This window comes from Portunus trituberculatus, chromosome 19 (assembly GCF_017591435.1).
Source record: "Portunus trituberculatus isolate SZX2019 chromosome 19, ASM1759143v1, whole genome shotgun sequence".
Taxonomy (NCBI): domain Eukaryota; kingdom Metazoa; phylum Arthropoda; class Malacostraca; order Decapoda; family Portunidae; genus Portunus; species Portunus trituberculatus.
In genome coordinates, this window is record NC_059273.1 from 2,915,001 (window position 1) to 2,930,000 (window position 15,000).

Consider the following 15,000-nt stretch of genomic DNA (forward strand, 5'->3'; position numbering starts at 1 on the left):
AGTAAAGTTTGGTGCCAAAGGATATTGTCTGCCAAAGGATATTGTCTGCCAACGGTATGTGTGTGTGTGTGTGTGTGTGTGTGTGCGACTAAATGTTCAGAGAGAGAGAGAGAGAGAGAGAGAGAGAGAGAGAGAGAGAGAGAGAGATCCACTTACATCCTTCACTTATCCATCCATCCTCTCTTTTTCCTTTTATCAGTTCATTTCTTTCTTTTTTTTTTCCTTTCCTTCCTCCTTCCTTTTTCCTTTGGTTTTCGTAATCTTCCTCTTTCTACATTTCATCCAACTGTTTCTATTTCCTCCTCCTCCTCCTCCTCCTCCTCCTCCTCCTCCTCCTCCTCCTCCTCCTCCTCCTCCTCCTCCTCCTCGGACTTGCTTCATATTGCTCTTCATGTCCCCCCTCCCCTCTCTCTCTCTCTCTCTCTCTCTCTCTCTCTCTCTCTCTCTCTCTCTCTCTCTCTCTCTCTCTCTCGTGTTGTAGATTAAACACTCTTTGATTTTCTCCTTTGTTCTAATTTGGTGGTGGGAGGTGGGCAGGTGTTAATGAGAGAGAGAGAGAGAGAGAGAGAGAAAGCATATAAGGTGTGACACTACTATCTCTCTCTCTCTCTCTCTCTCTCTCTCTCTCTCTCTCTCTCTCTCTCTCTCTCTCTCTCTCTCTCTCTCTCTCTCTCTCTCTCTCTCTCTCTCTCTCACGCAGATCGAAGTAAGCGTCACAAAGAGGAAGTGAAAGTTGTATCGTATCTCTCTCTCTCTCTCTCTCTCTCTCTCTCTCTCTCTCTCTCTCTCTCTCTCTCTCTCTCTCTCTCTCTCTCTCTCTCTCTCTCTCTCTCACTCCTTTCCTTTCGTCTCTCTCTCTCTCCATGCTTCTCTCTTTCCTCTCTCTCTCTCTCCTTTCTCTCCTTTGCTCTTAGTCTTGGTTTCTTTCACTGCTGCCATTGTTCTCTCTCTCTCTCTCTCTCTCTCTCTCTCTCTCTCTCTCTCTCTCTCTCTCGTTTATTTCCTAACGTGTTAACTTCCGACGCCCTCTTCCTCCTCCTCCTCCTCCTCCTCCTCCTCCTCCTCCTCCTCCTCCTCCTCCTCCTCCTCCTCCTCCTTTCCTCCTCCTCCTCCTCCTCCTCCTCCTCCTCCTCCTCCTCCTCCTCCTCCTCCTCCTCCTCCTCCTCTGCTCTCTTTCTTTACAAATGCATGTTATTTGTTAGTATGATTTCTGCAAGGCATGTAGGTTTTGCACTCTCTCTCTCTCTCTCTCTCTCTCTCTCTCTCTCTCTCTCTCTCTCTCTCTCTCTCTCTCTCTCTCTCTCTCTCTCTCTCTCTCTCTCTCTCTCTCTCTCTCTATTCCTTCTGTCCTCTTCCCCTTAGTTTTCCTTCCCCTTCCCTTCATCCTCTCGGTCCCGTCATTTCCCCTCGCCGTGTCCCCTCGTCTCTAGACCTTCGACTTTCGCAAGATTTATTACTTTATTTTATTTGCCAACTTTTTGCATTGATATTTCTCTGGCTTTTGGTCGATTGAGGGGAAGTTAGAGGGGAGACGAGGGGAGGAAGGATAGAGGGGGTGAGGGAGTTTAGTGCACGGAGGGTTAAAGGATAGACAAGGATGAGGGGAGAGGGGAAGAAGTTAAGGTGATTCTGAGGGGATTGAAAAAAAAGAGGAAGAAATTTTTTGTGTTTTCAACTGGTATGGAAATGTATGTGTGAATGAGTGAGTGAATAAGATAATGTGTGTGTGTGTGTGTGTGTGTGTGTGTGTGTGTGTGTGTGTGTGTGTGTGTGTGTGTGTGTGTGTGTGTGTGTGTGTGTGTGTGTGTGTGTGTGTGTGTGTGTGTGTAAGTATGGGATGAATGTGTTTATAGTGAAGGAGGTTGAGAATATTGTATTGGGGTGAGTTTAGTGGTGGTCGTAGTGGTGGTGGAGGTGGTGGTGGTGGTAGTGTTGGTAGTAGTAGTAGTAGTAGTAGTAGATAAATAGATAAATAATTCATAAAGTAGTGCAAATTATGGTAACTACGACTACTATTGCTACTACTACTACTACTACTACTACTACTACTACTACTACTACTACTACTACTACTACTACTACTACAACCAAAATGAAAACAACAACAGCAAAAACAAAAACAGTAAAATAAAACGCAGCTGTACACACACACACACACACACACACACACACACACACACACACACACACACACACACAATTTTTCGGGAATGACGTAATAACTTGCCGTTCGCTGATTGGATAACACAGCGAATGACGTCAAAACACATCACGTGACGTCATCAGTGTCACTTTCTTCTTTACTTCATAACGAAAACGTATATCATGGCTGGTCACGTGACTTCCTTCCCTAACTGACACGAAAGAGCTAATTTGGACCTTAACTTTATATTGTCCCTAATTGTTACTCCCACACCTGTATTAGTGGCAGGTGTGCTTGAGAGTGATGAAAGGTGTTAAGAGGGAGAGTGACCACTTGTGCGAGAGATTGGCAGGTGTGTGATGAGCAGGTGTGTGGGAGATGACCAGGTGAGTATGGATGAACAAGTATGTGTGGTGGGTGTGTAAATAACCAGGTGTGCAGAGGACGGACAGGTGTATGAGGAGTATTAGTTAGGTAGATTTTTGACTCCACACCAAAACGAGAGGAGGAGGAAGTGTTTATATAAGTGAAGGGAAGAAAGGTAATGAATAGAGATGGGTGAAGGAAATAAGGGATAGGAAAATGAAAAAGAAATCTAGATGTTATTTGAAAAGGCAGGCAGGTGTACTTGGGCGACAGGTGTGTGTATGTGTATGTGTATGTTTTAGGGAAAGGAGGGACTGTAGCGCGTGAATAATGTGGCATCGTGTATGTCAATGTACAGTAACATGTATACATTTTTTTTGCCAGACCTTGCCGCGTATTCTTTCGCATTGATAGAAGAACTGTTTGATGTCCATGAACCGGCCTTTGATTGTGTGAATTTGACCTTTAATGGCGTTCAAATCGTATCGTGTATGCGAGTTTTTGACATTGATATTAATGATTTAACCTTTGTCTGGGATATGTCATTTGTCAACAATTTTTCAGCTTTTTTTTTCAATTTTGACATATAGATCTCGAAAATAGTTTTATATGTATTTTTTTCTTTTGCAAATTGCTTACCTGTTTGTTGTTTGTGCAATTTTCATCATATGTGTGTGTGTGTGTGTGTGTGTGTGTGTGTGTGTGTGTGTGTGTGTTCCAGTACTTCCTGTGGGCCTGAATTATGACGTGGCGTGGCATTACCTGTCGCTTGATACCATAAGTTAACAAACGTACCAGAAGCGACTCTCACCCACTGATCAGCAAAGCCACACCATTCCTCTGGAGTCAGTGGCTGCCTTCAACACTTCTGGCGCGTGATGAGTAAGAATTGTTCACGGCAGCACAGCGAACGAGAAACCACAATAAATGAATATGAAATGAATGGATCGAACACTTGAGATATTAACAGAAGAGAGTATTGCAGAGTTAGAGAGATGGAATGCTTTTATCTACAAGGTGTGAAGGTTAGTAGAGATAACTAGGATAGTGAAAAGTAGTGAATGAAAAAAGTCAAAAGCTAGAGAGAAGAGGAAGGAAAAGCGAAACGTACGGCCTTTTATCAATCTGGGAAGTGAATGGATAGACGATGACACGCTGGAGGATGGAGAAAAGCGACACACGGAGAAATAGAACTGTAGGGCGGCAATGGCACCGTGGGGCGTCACCGTGGGCTTCAGCAAAGGGTGGCACTGTAGGATACAAACCAAGAATAGGAATATAAATAAATTAGAAAGTATTAGGAAGGATAAGGAAAGAATGGTAGACAGAAAATGAATAAATGAATGAAGGCGGAAATTGAAACAAGACACGCATAGGAGTGAAAGAGAAGGTGGAAGTAAGGACAGACTGAATTATGAAAAGAATCCGGGAATTGAGAAGTAAAACCATGAGATAAAATGTTACACTTAATTACCTGCAATTTTCTCACGGATTGATGGCAAGACTTAGTAATAACAAAACGCGTTACTTTTGCCATTAATTAAAACTTCAGTGGTGACGATTCTAATCACATTAAGTATCTCAACTGATTTCTAACACAATGAAACGAGAGCTCAGAATCTGGAAGAATAATTCATTTGAAAGAGTGCTGAAATGAAACCAATCAGAGAGGAAGGTGGACTGAGGCAAGACGAAACATAAACAGGAATAACAACACCGTGGTCGTGCGTGACACCAAAACGCTCACAGCTGGGAAGGGAAAAGTGGCGGTGACGTCTCGTGAGTAAGGGGAAGTGTAGTGAATAAAGCATGAGGTACGTGCATCAGCGTGGTAATAAAAAGCGTGAATGTACGTAATGCTGAAGCCACGAATTACTATGAACACGTGTCTAGCAAAGCTTCTCTCTTATTTGATTTACTCATTCATTCATTGTTTTTTTTTTTTTGTACAGGGGAGCGTGTGTGTGTGTGTGTGTGTGTGTGCAGTCACGTGATGGTCTGTTATAAGGATATCCGGTACAGCCCAGACTTATTTGCTTCTTAATGTAATGAACATTTTTTTCCTTCTTTTGTCATTCATGTTTAGCTACAAGGTTATATATTTAACTCTCTCTCTCTCTCTCTCTCTCTCTCTCTCTCTCTCTCTCTCTCTCTCTCTCTCTCTCTCTCTCTCTCTCTCTCTCTCTCTCTCACCACAAACTTACTCATTTAACACATCCTGTCTTTCGCCACACAGGGAGTTGCAGATGTCCTCCAACTTCCCCTTTCCTTCTGCTTGGCTTCCTCGGGGTCCTACTGCTTTCCCATGCCGCCAGATGAAGGACTCAGCCCCCACCTGCTACCCCCAGGATGAATAACCCCCCAAGGATGGCCGAGGAGTCCCCATTATCAAGCTGTTAAGAGGCTCCATTCACGCAGCTGCTTCCTGACTCTCTTCGTCCTGTGAGGAAATGTGAGGATAGTTTTGTTGAAGGATATGTACACTTGTTCCTCCTGCTGTGTTGTTTTTACTTGCTGGTTGGGTTTAGGTATTGGTATTGTGGTTGTGTAGTTCATTAGGTACTGGTTGATTGGTTTATCGTGTGTTTTTTTAAAGGTATTTGCGTTTGTGAGTGTTTTTCTTCAGTTGTCTATCTAGGGTGTGTGGAAAAATAATTGTAGTGTGGTGGTGATGGTGATGATGATGGTGATGTGGAAGAGTGTATAGGGTATTGTAATTGTGTTAGGTGTTTTTTTTTTGTGTGTGTGTGTGTGACTGTTAGTGTAGTTATTATTGCTATTGTTATTATTATTATTGTTATTATTATTATTATTATTATTATTATTATTATTATTATTATTATTATTATTGTTGCTACTGCTACTACTACTACTACTACTACTACTACTACTACTACTACTACTACTACTACTCTTATCTTTCAAGTTGCAGTAATTTTTTCGTTCTCTATTTATTATTCGGTCTAATTTAAACATCACCTCATTACTTGCCTTTTACATGCTTTTTTTTACTCTCCCTCCTTCGTTTTCTTTTGCTTTCCTTGCGGCGAGTTACCTGTGTTGCTTGATTTACCTGCCTCATTTGTTTAATTACCATTTACTGATATGTTCACACACTCAGCAGTATTGCCAAGTCGAGGCGGTGTACCCTTCGCAACACTGCCACTTCTCTCCTCCTCCTGTCTACAGAAATATGACGAAAATAAAAAAAAAGTGTTGCCAATACCATTAGACTGAGAGTAACATTTAGCAGTGTTGCCAGCAGCCTTGAAAGAGGGGTAGGTTACATTTACTATATAATATTTAACAAGTGTTGCCAGTGACGTGGTTGACCTTCTGTGTTCCTAGTTTTTTGGCAGGTTCGGCCCGACAGTGTTACCAATGGCTCAATCCACTCTTACCATATCCCTGTGTTGCCTCAAATTACCTACGTACATGTGTGTGCACCTTCAAGTTGTACATAGAAATAGACGTACACGCTCTGCTAGGATGACCTTTGTGTGTGTGTGTGTGTGTGTGTGTGTGTGTGTGTGTGTGTGTGTGTGTGTGTGTGTGTGTGTGTGCGCGTGTATGAGTGTGTCGTAAAGGTAAAATTATATAATTACAATCGTATGTATATATATGTATGTATGCATGTATGTATGTATGTATGTATGCGCGCGAGTGTGTGTGTGTGTGTGTGTGTGTGTGTGTGTGTGTGTGTGTGTGTGTGTGTGTGTATGCCTGACTCCATCGCTCAAGTTAAGCTTCTCTGACGTCATTTGCAAGAGGAAAGCATAAGAAGATGAAGAAGTAATTAAGTAGAACAAGACGAGTAAGAAAGAATAAAGAAGACACAACTCAACAACAACAACAACAACAACAACAACAACAACAACATAAGCAGTAATAGCAGGCAAGGAGGCGGTGTTAGTGACAAAGACAAATGAATACCGCCTGAATCCATAAACAAAACAAGAAAGTGAGGAAGTAAGCAAGAGAGAGAGAGAGAGAGAGAGTGTGTGTGTGTGTGTGTGTGTGTGTGTGTGTGTGTGTGCGCTTCTCACCCCTTGTCCAGGGTTAAAGGATTGAATAGGTGGAGTGTGCTTAAGAAGGTGTTAATCCGCCCCTTAAGCACGTGGATCAATCGTCATATTGCCTTGTCCATACACCCACACACACACACACACACACACACACACACACACACACACACACACAGCTAGAGAGAGAGAGAGAGAGAGAGAGAGAGAGAGAGAGAGAGATGGAAAGAAAAACAAGGCACTCTCCCTATCACAGTTAAGAGAGACAGACTTAACGCAGTGTGGGAGAAGGAGAAAAATGAAGGAGAAAGGGGTGAAGAGAAGCGAGGAGAAGTAAGAGAGATGAGAGGAACGAGAGAAAGCAAACAGTATCTATAATAGTGAGATAAAGTGAAGATGAGCAGGATGAGAAGATGAAGATGGAGAAACACAAGGAGGAATAGATAAAAAAAAATAATGACACTGGAAGAGGAAAGACTAAGGGAGAAATGAAAGAGAAGGAAAAGAGTGAAGTGGTGATAATCAAATAAAAAAAGAGTCGAGTTTGTGAAATTAAACGTGAGAAATGCAGATAAAAGTGATAAACTTACATGGAGAGAGAGAGAGAGAGAGAGAGAGAGAGAGAGAGAGAGAGAGGAAGAAAAGCTTGAGTGATAGTGGAGAGTGATTCTTGTGAACAGTATTGCCAATATAAATAGAAAAAAAAAAAAACGAATGAGTCACTAAACACTGTTGCCATTAAAGAGCGAAGAAAAAGAGAAGTCGAACTATTTCAAAGAAAATATACGAAAGAGAAATAACAATAGATACAGTTACCGAACAGTGGTGCCAGATCAAAGAAAAAGAAACACAGACAAGAAAAGAGAAAAAAAAAGAAAATGAGAAAACAAAGACTGCAATTACTAAAAAAATGTTACCAGTAAGAGACGAGAAAAATAGAAAATGGTAGAATTGATAAACAGTGTTGCTAATACAAGGAAAATAAAGAAAAGATATACAGGCAAGAAACAAGGGTACAGTTGCTACACAGTGTTGCCAGTACATCGAGGCGAAATGACCCGAACCAGTCACCAATGAATTAATCACTTGCATATTCAATTGACGTCACTTGAGGCTGGACTGCGAGAGAGAGAGAGAGAGAGAGAGAGAGAGAGAGAGAGAGAATGTGCTAAGAATTATGTACATTGTGATTAAATTACATAAAAACTAAGAGAAAAAAAAGTTATTATAATCCCTGTTTTGAGAGAGAAGGTGTGTATGTGTGTATGTATGTATGTATGTATGTATGTATGTATGTATATGTGTGTGTGTGTGTGTGTGTGTGTGTGTGTGTGTGTGTGTGTGTGTGTGTGTGTGTGTGTGTGTATGTACGTGTTCATTCTTGTTATCAGGGACACACACGTCTATTAACCCCCCTCCCCACCCCCCTACCCCCCACCCTCCATGTTCACTGTATACGACATAACTCTATTATAGAAACTGTTCAGTGTTATCTAGTGTGCGTGCGTGCGTGCTGATGCTGATGATGACCCATAATTATTAACGATCATTATTATTACTCCTCGACGCATTACTGTACATTATTACATACATCCTGTCCTGCTGCTGATGATGATGATCTTGATTATATAATTGTCCTGTCCTTGCACCTGTCTGTCTGTTTGTCTGCCTGCCTGTCTGCCTGTTTCACTTACCTTTCTCATCATCATGTGTGTGTGTGTGTGTGTGTGTGTGTGTGTGTGTGTGTGTGTGTGTGTGTGTGTGTGTGTGTGTGTGTGCGCGCGCTCATATAATTTGCTTCATTTATATTTTTTACTTATTATTGTTATTTTCACCAACATTTTTTTTATGTATATGTTGTTTTCATTAATGGTAAAGGCAAGTTTTTATCTTTATTTTTTTTCATTTTTTTTTTTTTTTTTAGTTTTTTGTCTTTTTGCATTGACGTTATAAAAAAAATATTCGTTGTCACATTTCGTCACAGTCCTAATTATAATTTGGCCTTTCCTGTGTACCTTGACTAATGAAAATAAATAAAAAAAAAAGTATAGACTTTGTAATTTTCAAAGCTCACCAATTAAAAAACATTGACGTTTTCACACTTTTCGTCAGTGTTCCTTTTTGTTCTTTGTTTCTCTCTTTCTTTCGTCTTTCTTTCCTTCCTTTTCTGTTCGACTTATTTACTTTATCTTCTCTTTCTTTTCTTCCTCTTACTTTCGTACATTTTCTGTCTTTCTTTTCATTTCAATTTGTCATTTCTTTCTTCCTTCAAACCTTACATTTTCATCTTCCTTTCTTCTTTTTCTTCAATTTCACTCTTTTTCCCTCCCTTCCTTCCTTTCTACTTTTTTTTTCCTTCCCGTCTTCCTTTTTCTTCTGACTTTGAATGTCGTCTGTTATTTGTAAATATCTTATGTGTGTGTGTGTGTGTGTGTGTGTGTGTGTGTGTGTGTGTGTGTGTGTGTGTGTGTGTGTGTGTGTGCAATCATCTTAATCCATCATAACCTATTTCTCTTACTCCGACTTGCATTCTCTCTCTCTCTCTCTCTCTCTCTCTCTCTCTCTCTCTCTCTCTCTCTCTCTCTCTCTCTCTCTCTCTCAGCACCCTCCCTTTGCCACCTAGGGACAGTCCTCCTCCCCATATTACCTTTAGAATGTCTAGCCTATAGGAAGTATCTTTTCGCCTTCTGTATAAATAAACCAACTACATAAGAAAATTGCGGACTTTTACTAATACCTTGTGCAGTCTCTGGGTTTGTCTCTCTCAGTGTCTATCTGTTTGTGTGGTTAATTGATCTTGTTTTGTGTTTATCTCTGTTTTTTATTTGTATCTCACTGTTTTGTTTATGTTCCTCAGTTTGTTTATCTTTTTTTTCTGTCTGTCTTTCCCATCGGCCTTCTATTTTCTCTCTCTCTCTCTCTCTCTCTCTCTCTCTCTCTCTCTCTCTCTCTCTCTCTCTCTCTCTGTAAAAAAAACTCCTAAATTTTCATATGGGAGATAAAACGCAAACAACAAACATTCACACTTTCCTAGACCAACAAGCAAAAAAAACATCAACACATTTTTTTTCTCCTGCAGCATTTTCTTTCAACTTCATTAACATTAACGCTATTAAAATTACCAACTGACGTGTTTAAAAATAATGACCTGACTACTACATATTTCCTTTTTTTTTTTCTTTGGATTGGCTAGTAAAATCAAAACTTTCCTCATATTCTATTGCCTTTGGTTTGAAATTCATTATATTGCCTTTTGAATTATGTAGTAAGGAAACCACTAGCACTACATGAACGTACAATACCGCAGGGAAAGTGTATGCCCTTGATAGCTGTGTGTTTTTCTAAGTGTAATCACAATTCTTCATCTACAAATGCTTGTGTGTGTTGGAAGAAACGAGAGGGATTACACGTTGCGTTTGCATGTTTAGTAAAGGACTGATATATATAGAGATAGATGGATAGAAAGATGAAGAGACATACATAGACGATAGATAAATGGATAGATAAATAGGTAGGTAAACGGACGAATGGAAAGGTTGGTAAAATGATAAATAGCTACAGACAGGTGAATAAGATAGACAGATAGATAGGTAGACAGGTTGATAGATAGATAGATAGAGAGAGATAGATAGATAGACAGAGAGAGATAGCTAGATAGATTGATTGATAGATGAAGAGAGAGAGAGAGAGAGAGAGAGAGAGAGAGAGAATAAAACAGGTGAAGCGCATTATGAAAAAGAAAAGCAGGGCAAAAAAAAAAAAAAAACAAACAAAAAAAACAAGAAGTGGTAGGATAAATGAAACAATCAAGCTAAAACAAACGAAACCAAACATAAAAAAAAAAAAAAAATGAAAAACAAAACCATTGCTGTCTATACTTGGAAATAGTGAAAAAAAAAAAAAAAAAAACACTGAAGGGAATGAGCACAAAAAAAAAAAAGGTGAGATGTATAATAAAGAATTGGAGATTTTAAAAGAAAGAAAGAAAAAAACAAATGGAGAAATACAAAGTGAATGAAAGGAAAAAAAAATGACTTAGATATTAGAAGATTAATTAATATCCAACAATTATTTAGTAAAGTGGAGAAACAATGATAAAATGGGAAATAAAAGAGAAAAACGAGATATACATAAAAAATCATCAAAAACTGAGAGAGAGAGAGAGAGAGAGAGAGAGAGAGAGAGAGAGAGAGACTGGTGTAATGTAAAAGGCAAAAAGTCAGTAGAGAGAGGCAGGGGAGGGGATCAAGACTCTCTGGGGGAAACTAAGTCGAGGCCACATTAACTTGAGACGAGGAGACGAACACAGCCGGAAACTAACCCCCACCCCTTCCTTCATCCCCAACCTTCCCTCCTTCCCTTCTTCCCTCCTTCATCCTCGTCCCTCATTCTTTCCTCCATTTCTACTTCTTTTTTTTCTGTTTCTCTCTCGACTTCTTTTTTTATTTTCTCTCTCCTCAGTTCTTCAATCTTTCATTTATCATTTCCTCTTCCTTTATTTCTTTTCCATCTTCCTTCCTTCCTTCAGGTTTCCTTCATTTCTGTCTTCTTTTATCTTTCCCTCTTTCGTGTCCTTTAAATCTCTTCCTATTCTCCTCCATTTAATTCCTTTCCCATCTTTCTCTCTCTCTCTCTCTCTCTCTCTCTCTCTCTCTCTCTCTGGATATGTCATTTTTTTTCTTTATTCATTCATTCAGTCGTATGGTTATTAGTTGGGTCTATTCATAAAGTATAATTCTATATTTATATACATATTTTTTTTTCACATCTCTTTCTTTTCTTTTTGTTTCAGCTTGTAATGCTATCTTCATTTCTTCACAACTGACATTTTATTGACATTTTTCACTATGATAATCAGACTTATTAGATTTGCAATAATTCAGTTACCTTTACGAAAAAAAAAAAGAGACCAAGATTTTTTTTTTTCATCGACATGTTTTGCTACTTGATTTAGTCGGTTCCTTCTGTTTAACTTCATCATTTTTTTTTTTTTATGTATTGTAATTATTAGCTGAGTTTCCGTCATAATTTGTCCATTTTCTCTTAATTTATCTTTAGCTGTTTATCTTATTATGTGTTGCTTATGTGCCTCGCCCGTTCTCTTCCCTGCCTTAATCCATTCCCTGGGGAGAGGAGGGAGAGGGGAGGCTAATGAAAGGAGGAACCAAGAGAGAGAGAGAGAGAGAGAGAGAGAGAGAGAGAGAGAGAGAGAGAGAGAGAGAGAGACGTAAATAGAAGGAAGAGGAATAGGGAATGATGGATAAAGATGAACACACACGAGAGAGAGAGAGAGAGAGAGAGAGAGAGAGAGAGAGAGAGAGAGAGAGAGAGTGTGTGTGTGTCTCGTTTATTCATCTTGGTGGCATTTCTAAACTATTCTTTGAAAAGTAACCCTGATTTAAGCACAAAACATTTAGAAATACAGTCCTGTCTGTCTAATGCTCCCTATTTGACCAAGGCAATTCTGCGAAGCGTAAGAAATTCACCGTGGTAAAAAAAAAAAAAAAAAAAAAATAGTAATTAGATAAATGAATAAATGAATAATGAAAATAAATAATAAGAAAAAAAAAAGTTACACGGCTATCTCTCCTGCACTTCGCCAGTCTAGTCCCGCATCGCATCCCCATAAGTGGAGGTGTCTTCTGGTTTGTGGTGAGTCCTATTAGTTACGTTGTTTCCAGGATATTCAGCAGATCTTTACTTCTTTTTGCTGGCTCTAATATCTTTTCTTGAACTTGATGTCAAAGTGGTAAGTTTGAAAGGAAGTGTATAATAGGATTTCTACGAATCTTAAGGCGTATTAATGACTTGGCAGATTCCTTGCGGTTACCTTACAATTAGAAAAGAAAACGGAAATAGTCTTGAGATTCAGATAAATAAGTTTTTATCTAGTTTCATCTGAGATATTATGGGAATACCGTCCTCTTGATATTTGTTATTAATTTCTAAGTCACATTTTATTCATCTGTATCAAATCTATCTTATATTTAAACTATTAGATCTATGGATATTCTTTGCTATGCGATTATTTCTCACAATCGCAGTGTCGCCATCACAGAGCAGTGCGCAGGAGTGGTGGATGGCGCACACCTGGCACCTCCTGTGTTTATATTCCAGTGTTCGCGTGTAATGTGAAGTAATCTGCATTCCTTTGACGGTGAACAGCGAGCTTGAGAATCGGAGAGGCAGGGCAGGACGAGTGGACGGCTGGGTGAGTACCGGTCAGAGGGAATGAGTTAGGAATATCTGAGGGATGGTATGAATTACTTGTGCTGTGTTCGAAGCTCCGGTGAAACAGGCAGGCTTAGTTGTCATTTTTTTTCGCTTCTTTGTTCTTAGCCATACTCTTCATCACGCTGAAAGGGACAGACTAGATAAAGAAACACAAAATCCCTCTCATCGTTTTATTTTCGTCTGATTGGTGCATTGGGGAAGGCGGAGTGATACTTTTTTTTTATGCAAGAGGTAAGACCGGCCAAGGGCAACACAAATTGGGTAAAAAAAAAAGACCCACTGAGGTGCCGGTTCCCAAACAAGTTGAATTGAAAATCGTTAGTAAGGGACGCGTAGGATGGTATAGGAGATGGTGTAGGAGTCTTTAATGGCATAAGGTGGAGTTTCATTGAGGAAGTAACGAATGATTTCAGTAACTTTCTCGTAGCAGGTATCCACACAGTACAATTCTTACCTGTATTACTGTGTAGCATCATGTATAGCTTCTCAGTTCATGCATATTGTCTATCTATATTTTTTTTCATCTCTAAATTTGGTAACAATTCTAGTGTCGATTTTTTTCATCACGTTTGAGTGCAATTGACACCGGATAAGGTTAGGTTAGGTATCTTTTGCTGTCGTTGACTTGGCTGGAGACTCCTGTACCATGGAAACAAGAAATAAAACCACTAGATGTTCCCTGTTCATAACATCCACACTATAATCTACGTCACTAACCACAAAGAAAAAAAAAAAAAAAAGGAGTATGCTTCCTACACTCATTGTTTTGGTGGGAAGATCAGGAAAAGACGTTAAGCGGTGAAGGAAGTCGGAGAACTGCCAATCAGCCTAGAACCTCGCCCAGTGTTGTGTCCCCGTGAGCGCAGCAAGTAAACTGTTTTTTGTCACGCTTCCCGGCAAACTGCAGATCTAAGTCGCAACATCACATTTTTTCAACCCTTTCTTTATATCCATCAACCTAGCATTAGTATTAGGTCATATTTGTTGCTTTTTATATAATATTTCTAAGAGTTTTAAATTAGTGTCACCTTATTGTATTTTGTATTTATTTATATATGTATGTATTCATATTGATTTTTTATTTAATTTTTGTATATATTCATTTCTTTTTTCATCTTTTATAATATACAATAAGATATACATTTATTCACACCTTCACACGCGCCTCATTCATCCATTTTCATTAGAAACTTGAACCATCGAATATTCCAATCTGAACAAAAGATGCAAATTTTTAGCTTGGTGAATCATCGCAATCATGTTCTCAGCCTCGCTTATGTTCACCCAGGGTTTCATTTCTCGGCCTCAGTAAACAGGTCATGGATAAAGCAATGTTTGGTGTGCTTAAACATAGTGTGTTTCCTACAGGTGAGATTGCAGTTCTTTGTGTAATTATCTTGATTATTATGTATATTGCGGAATTTATACATATTAGTGGTCTGAGTTGGTGACGGTCCGGTCCGAATTAGGAAGGGTCCGAGTTAGGGGTCATCTGACATACTTCTGCTGCAGTTAGGAATATTTTGCTTTTTTTTTATGTGGAGTGTTTGGATGCGAAATTTATTATAATTTTTTTTCCAGCAAAAGGGAGGTTAATTGTTAATGAATGAAGTAGATTAATAGAAGAATGAGTATAAACGGCTAATCTGTGTGTGTGTGTGTGTGTGTGTGTGTGTGTGTGTGTGTGTGTGTGTGTGTGTTAGTCTAGTAACACTCAGATATACCAATTGCGTAGTTTAAAGTGCCGATTTATTTTCAAAGTCCCTTGTTATATTATTATTATTACACACACACACACACACACACACACACACACACACACACACACACACACACACACACACACACACACACACACAGTACGGGCAATGAAAAAAAAAGTTGAAAGAGTTAGGTATAAAAATATTTTACATGTAATCGTGTTAATTAATGGAAAGTATTGCAAAACGTATTTTATGTAAACTGTGATTGGCAGATGTCACAAAAACATAACGACGCTATGAAATGTGGAGGCAACCGGACATTACGAACAGCCAGGTGAACAAAACGCACAAAATCGCACCTTTCTGCCCGGGCCTGATCACTGCTAAAGGTGTCCTGAGCCCCGCCAGCCCCGTGACGAGAGCAAAGGTATACAAAACTGGGGATACTGAACTTTATTTGACCTTCCTTAATCCGAACCTAATATAACTAATCTAAGCTAAACTGGCCTCACGTATAACATGGCCTACCTTA

At 39.3% G+C, this 15,000-nt stretch overlaps 1 protein-coding gene and 1 long non-coding RNA gene across 5 annotated transcripts in view; both read left to right on the forward strand.

Annotated features, from left to right (window-relative positions):
* LOC123506186 (lachesin-like) overlaps positions 1–7,699 on the forward strand; it is a 164,011-nt gene extending 156,312 nt beyond the window's left edge. The window contains exon 11 of the mRNA XM_045258101.1: positions 4,746–7,699. Within this exon, the coding sequence (XP_045114036.1) occupies positions 4,746–4,828 (83 nt within the window). The 3' untranslated portion in view covers positions 4,829–7,699. The remainder of the gene's footprint in view (positions 1–4,745) is intronic.
* Positions 7,700–12,581: 4,882 nt separating this feature from the next.
* The window catches only part of LOC123506281, a 24,342-nt gene continuing 21,923 nt past the window's right edge, over positions 12,582–15,000 (forward strand). For all 4 annotated transcript variants that reach the window (XR_006675396.1, XR_006675393.1, XR_006675395.1 and 1 more), the window contains exons 1-2: positions 12,582–12,742; positions 14,741–14,895. This is a non-coding gene — a long non-coding RNA (uncharacterized LOC123506281). The remainder of the gene's footprint in view (positions 12,743–14,740; positions 14,896–15,000) is intronic.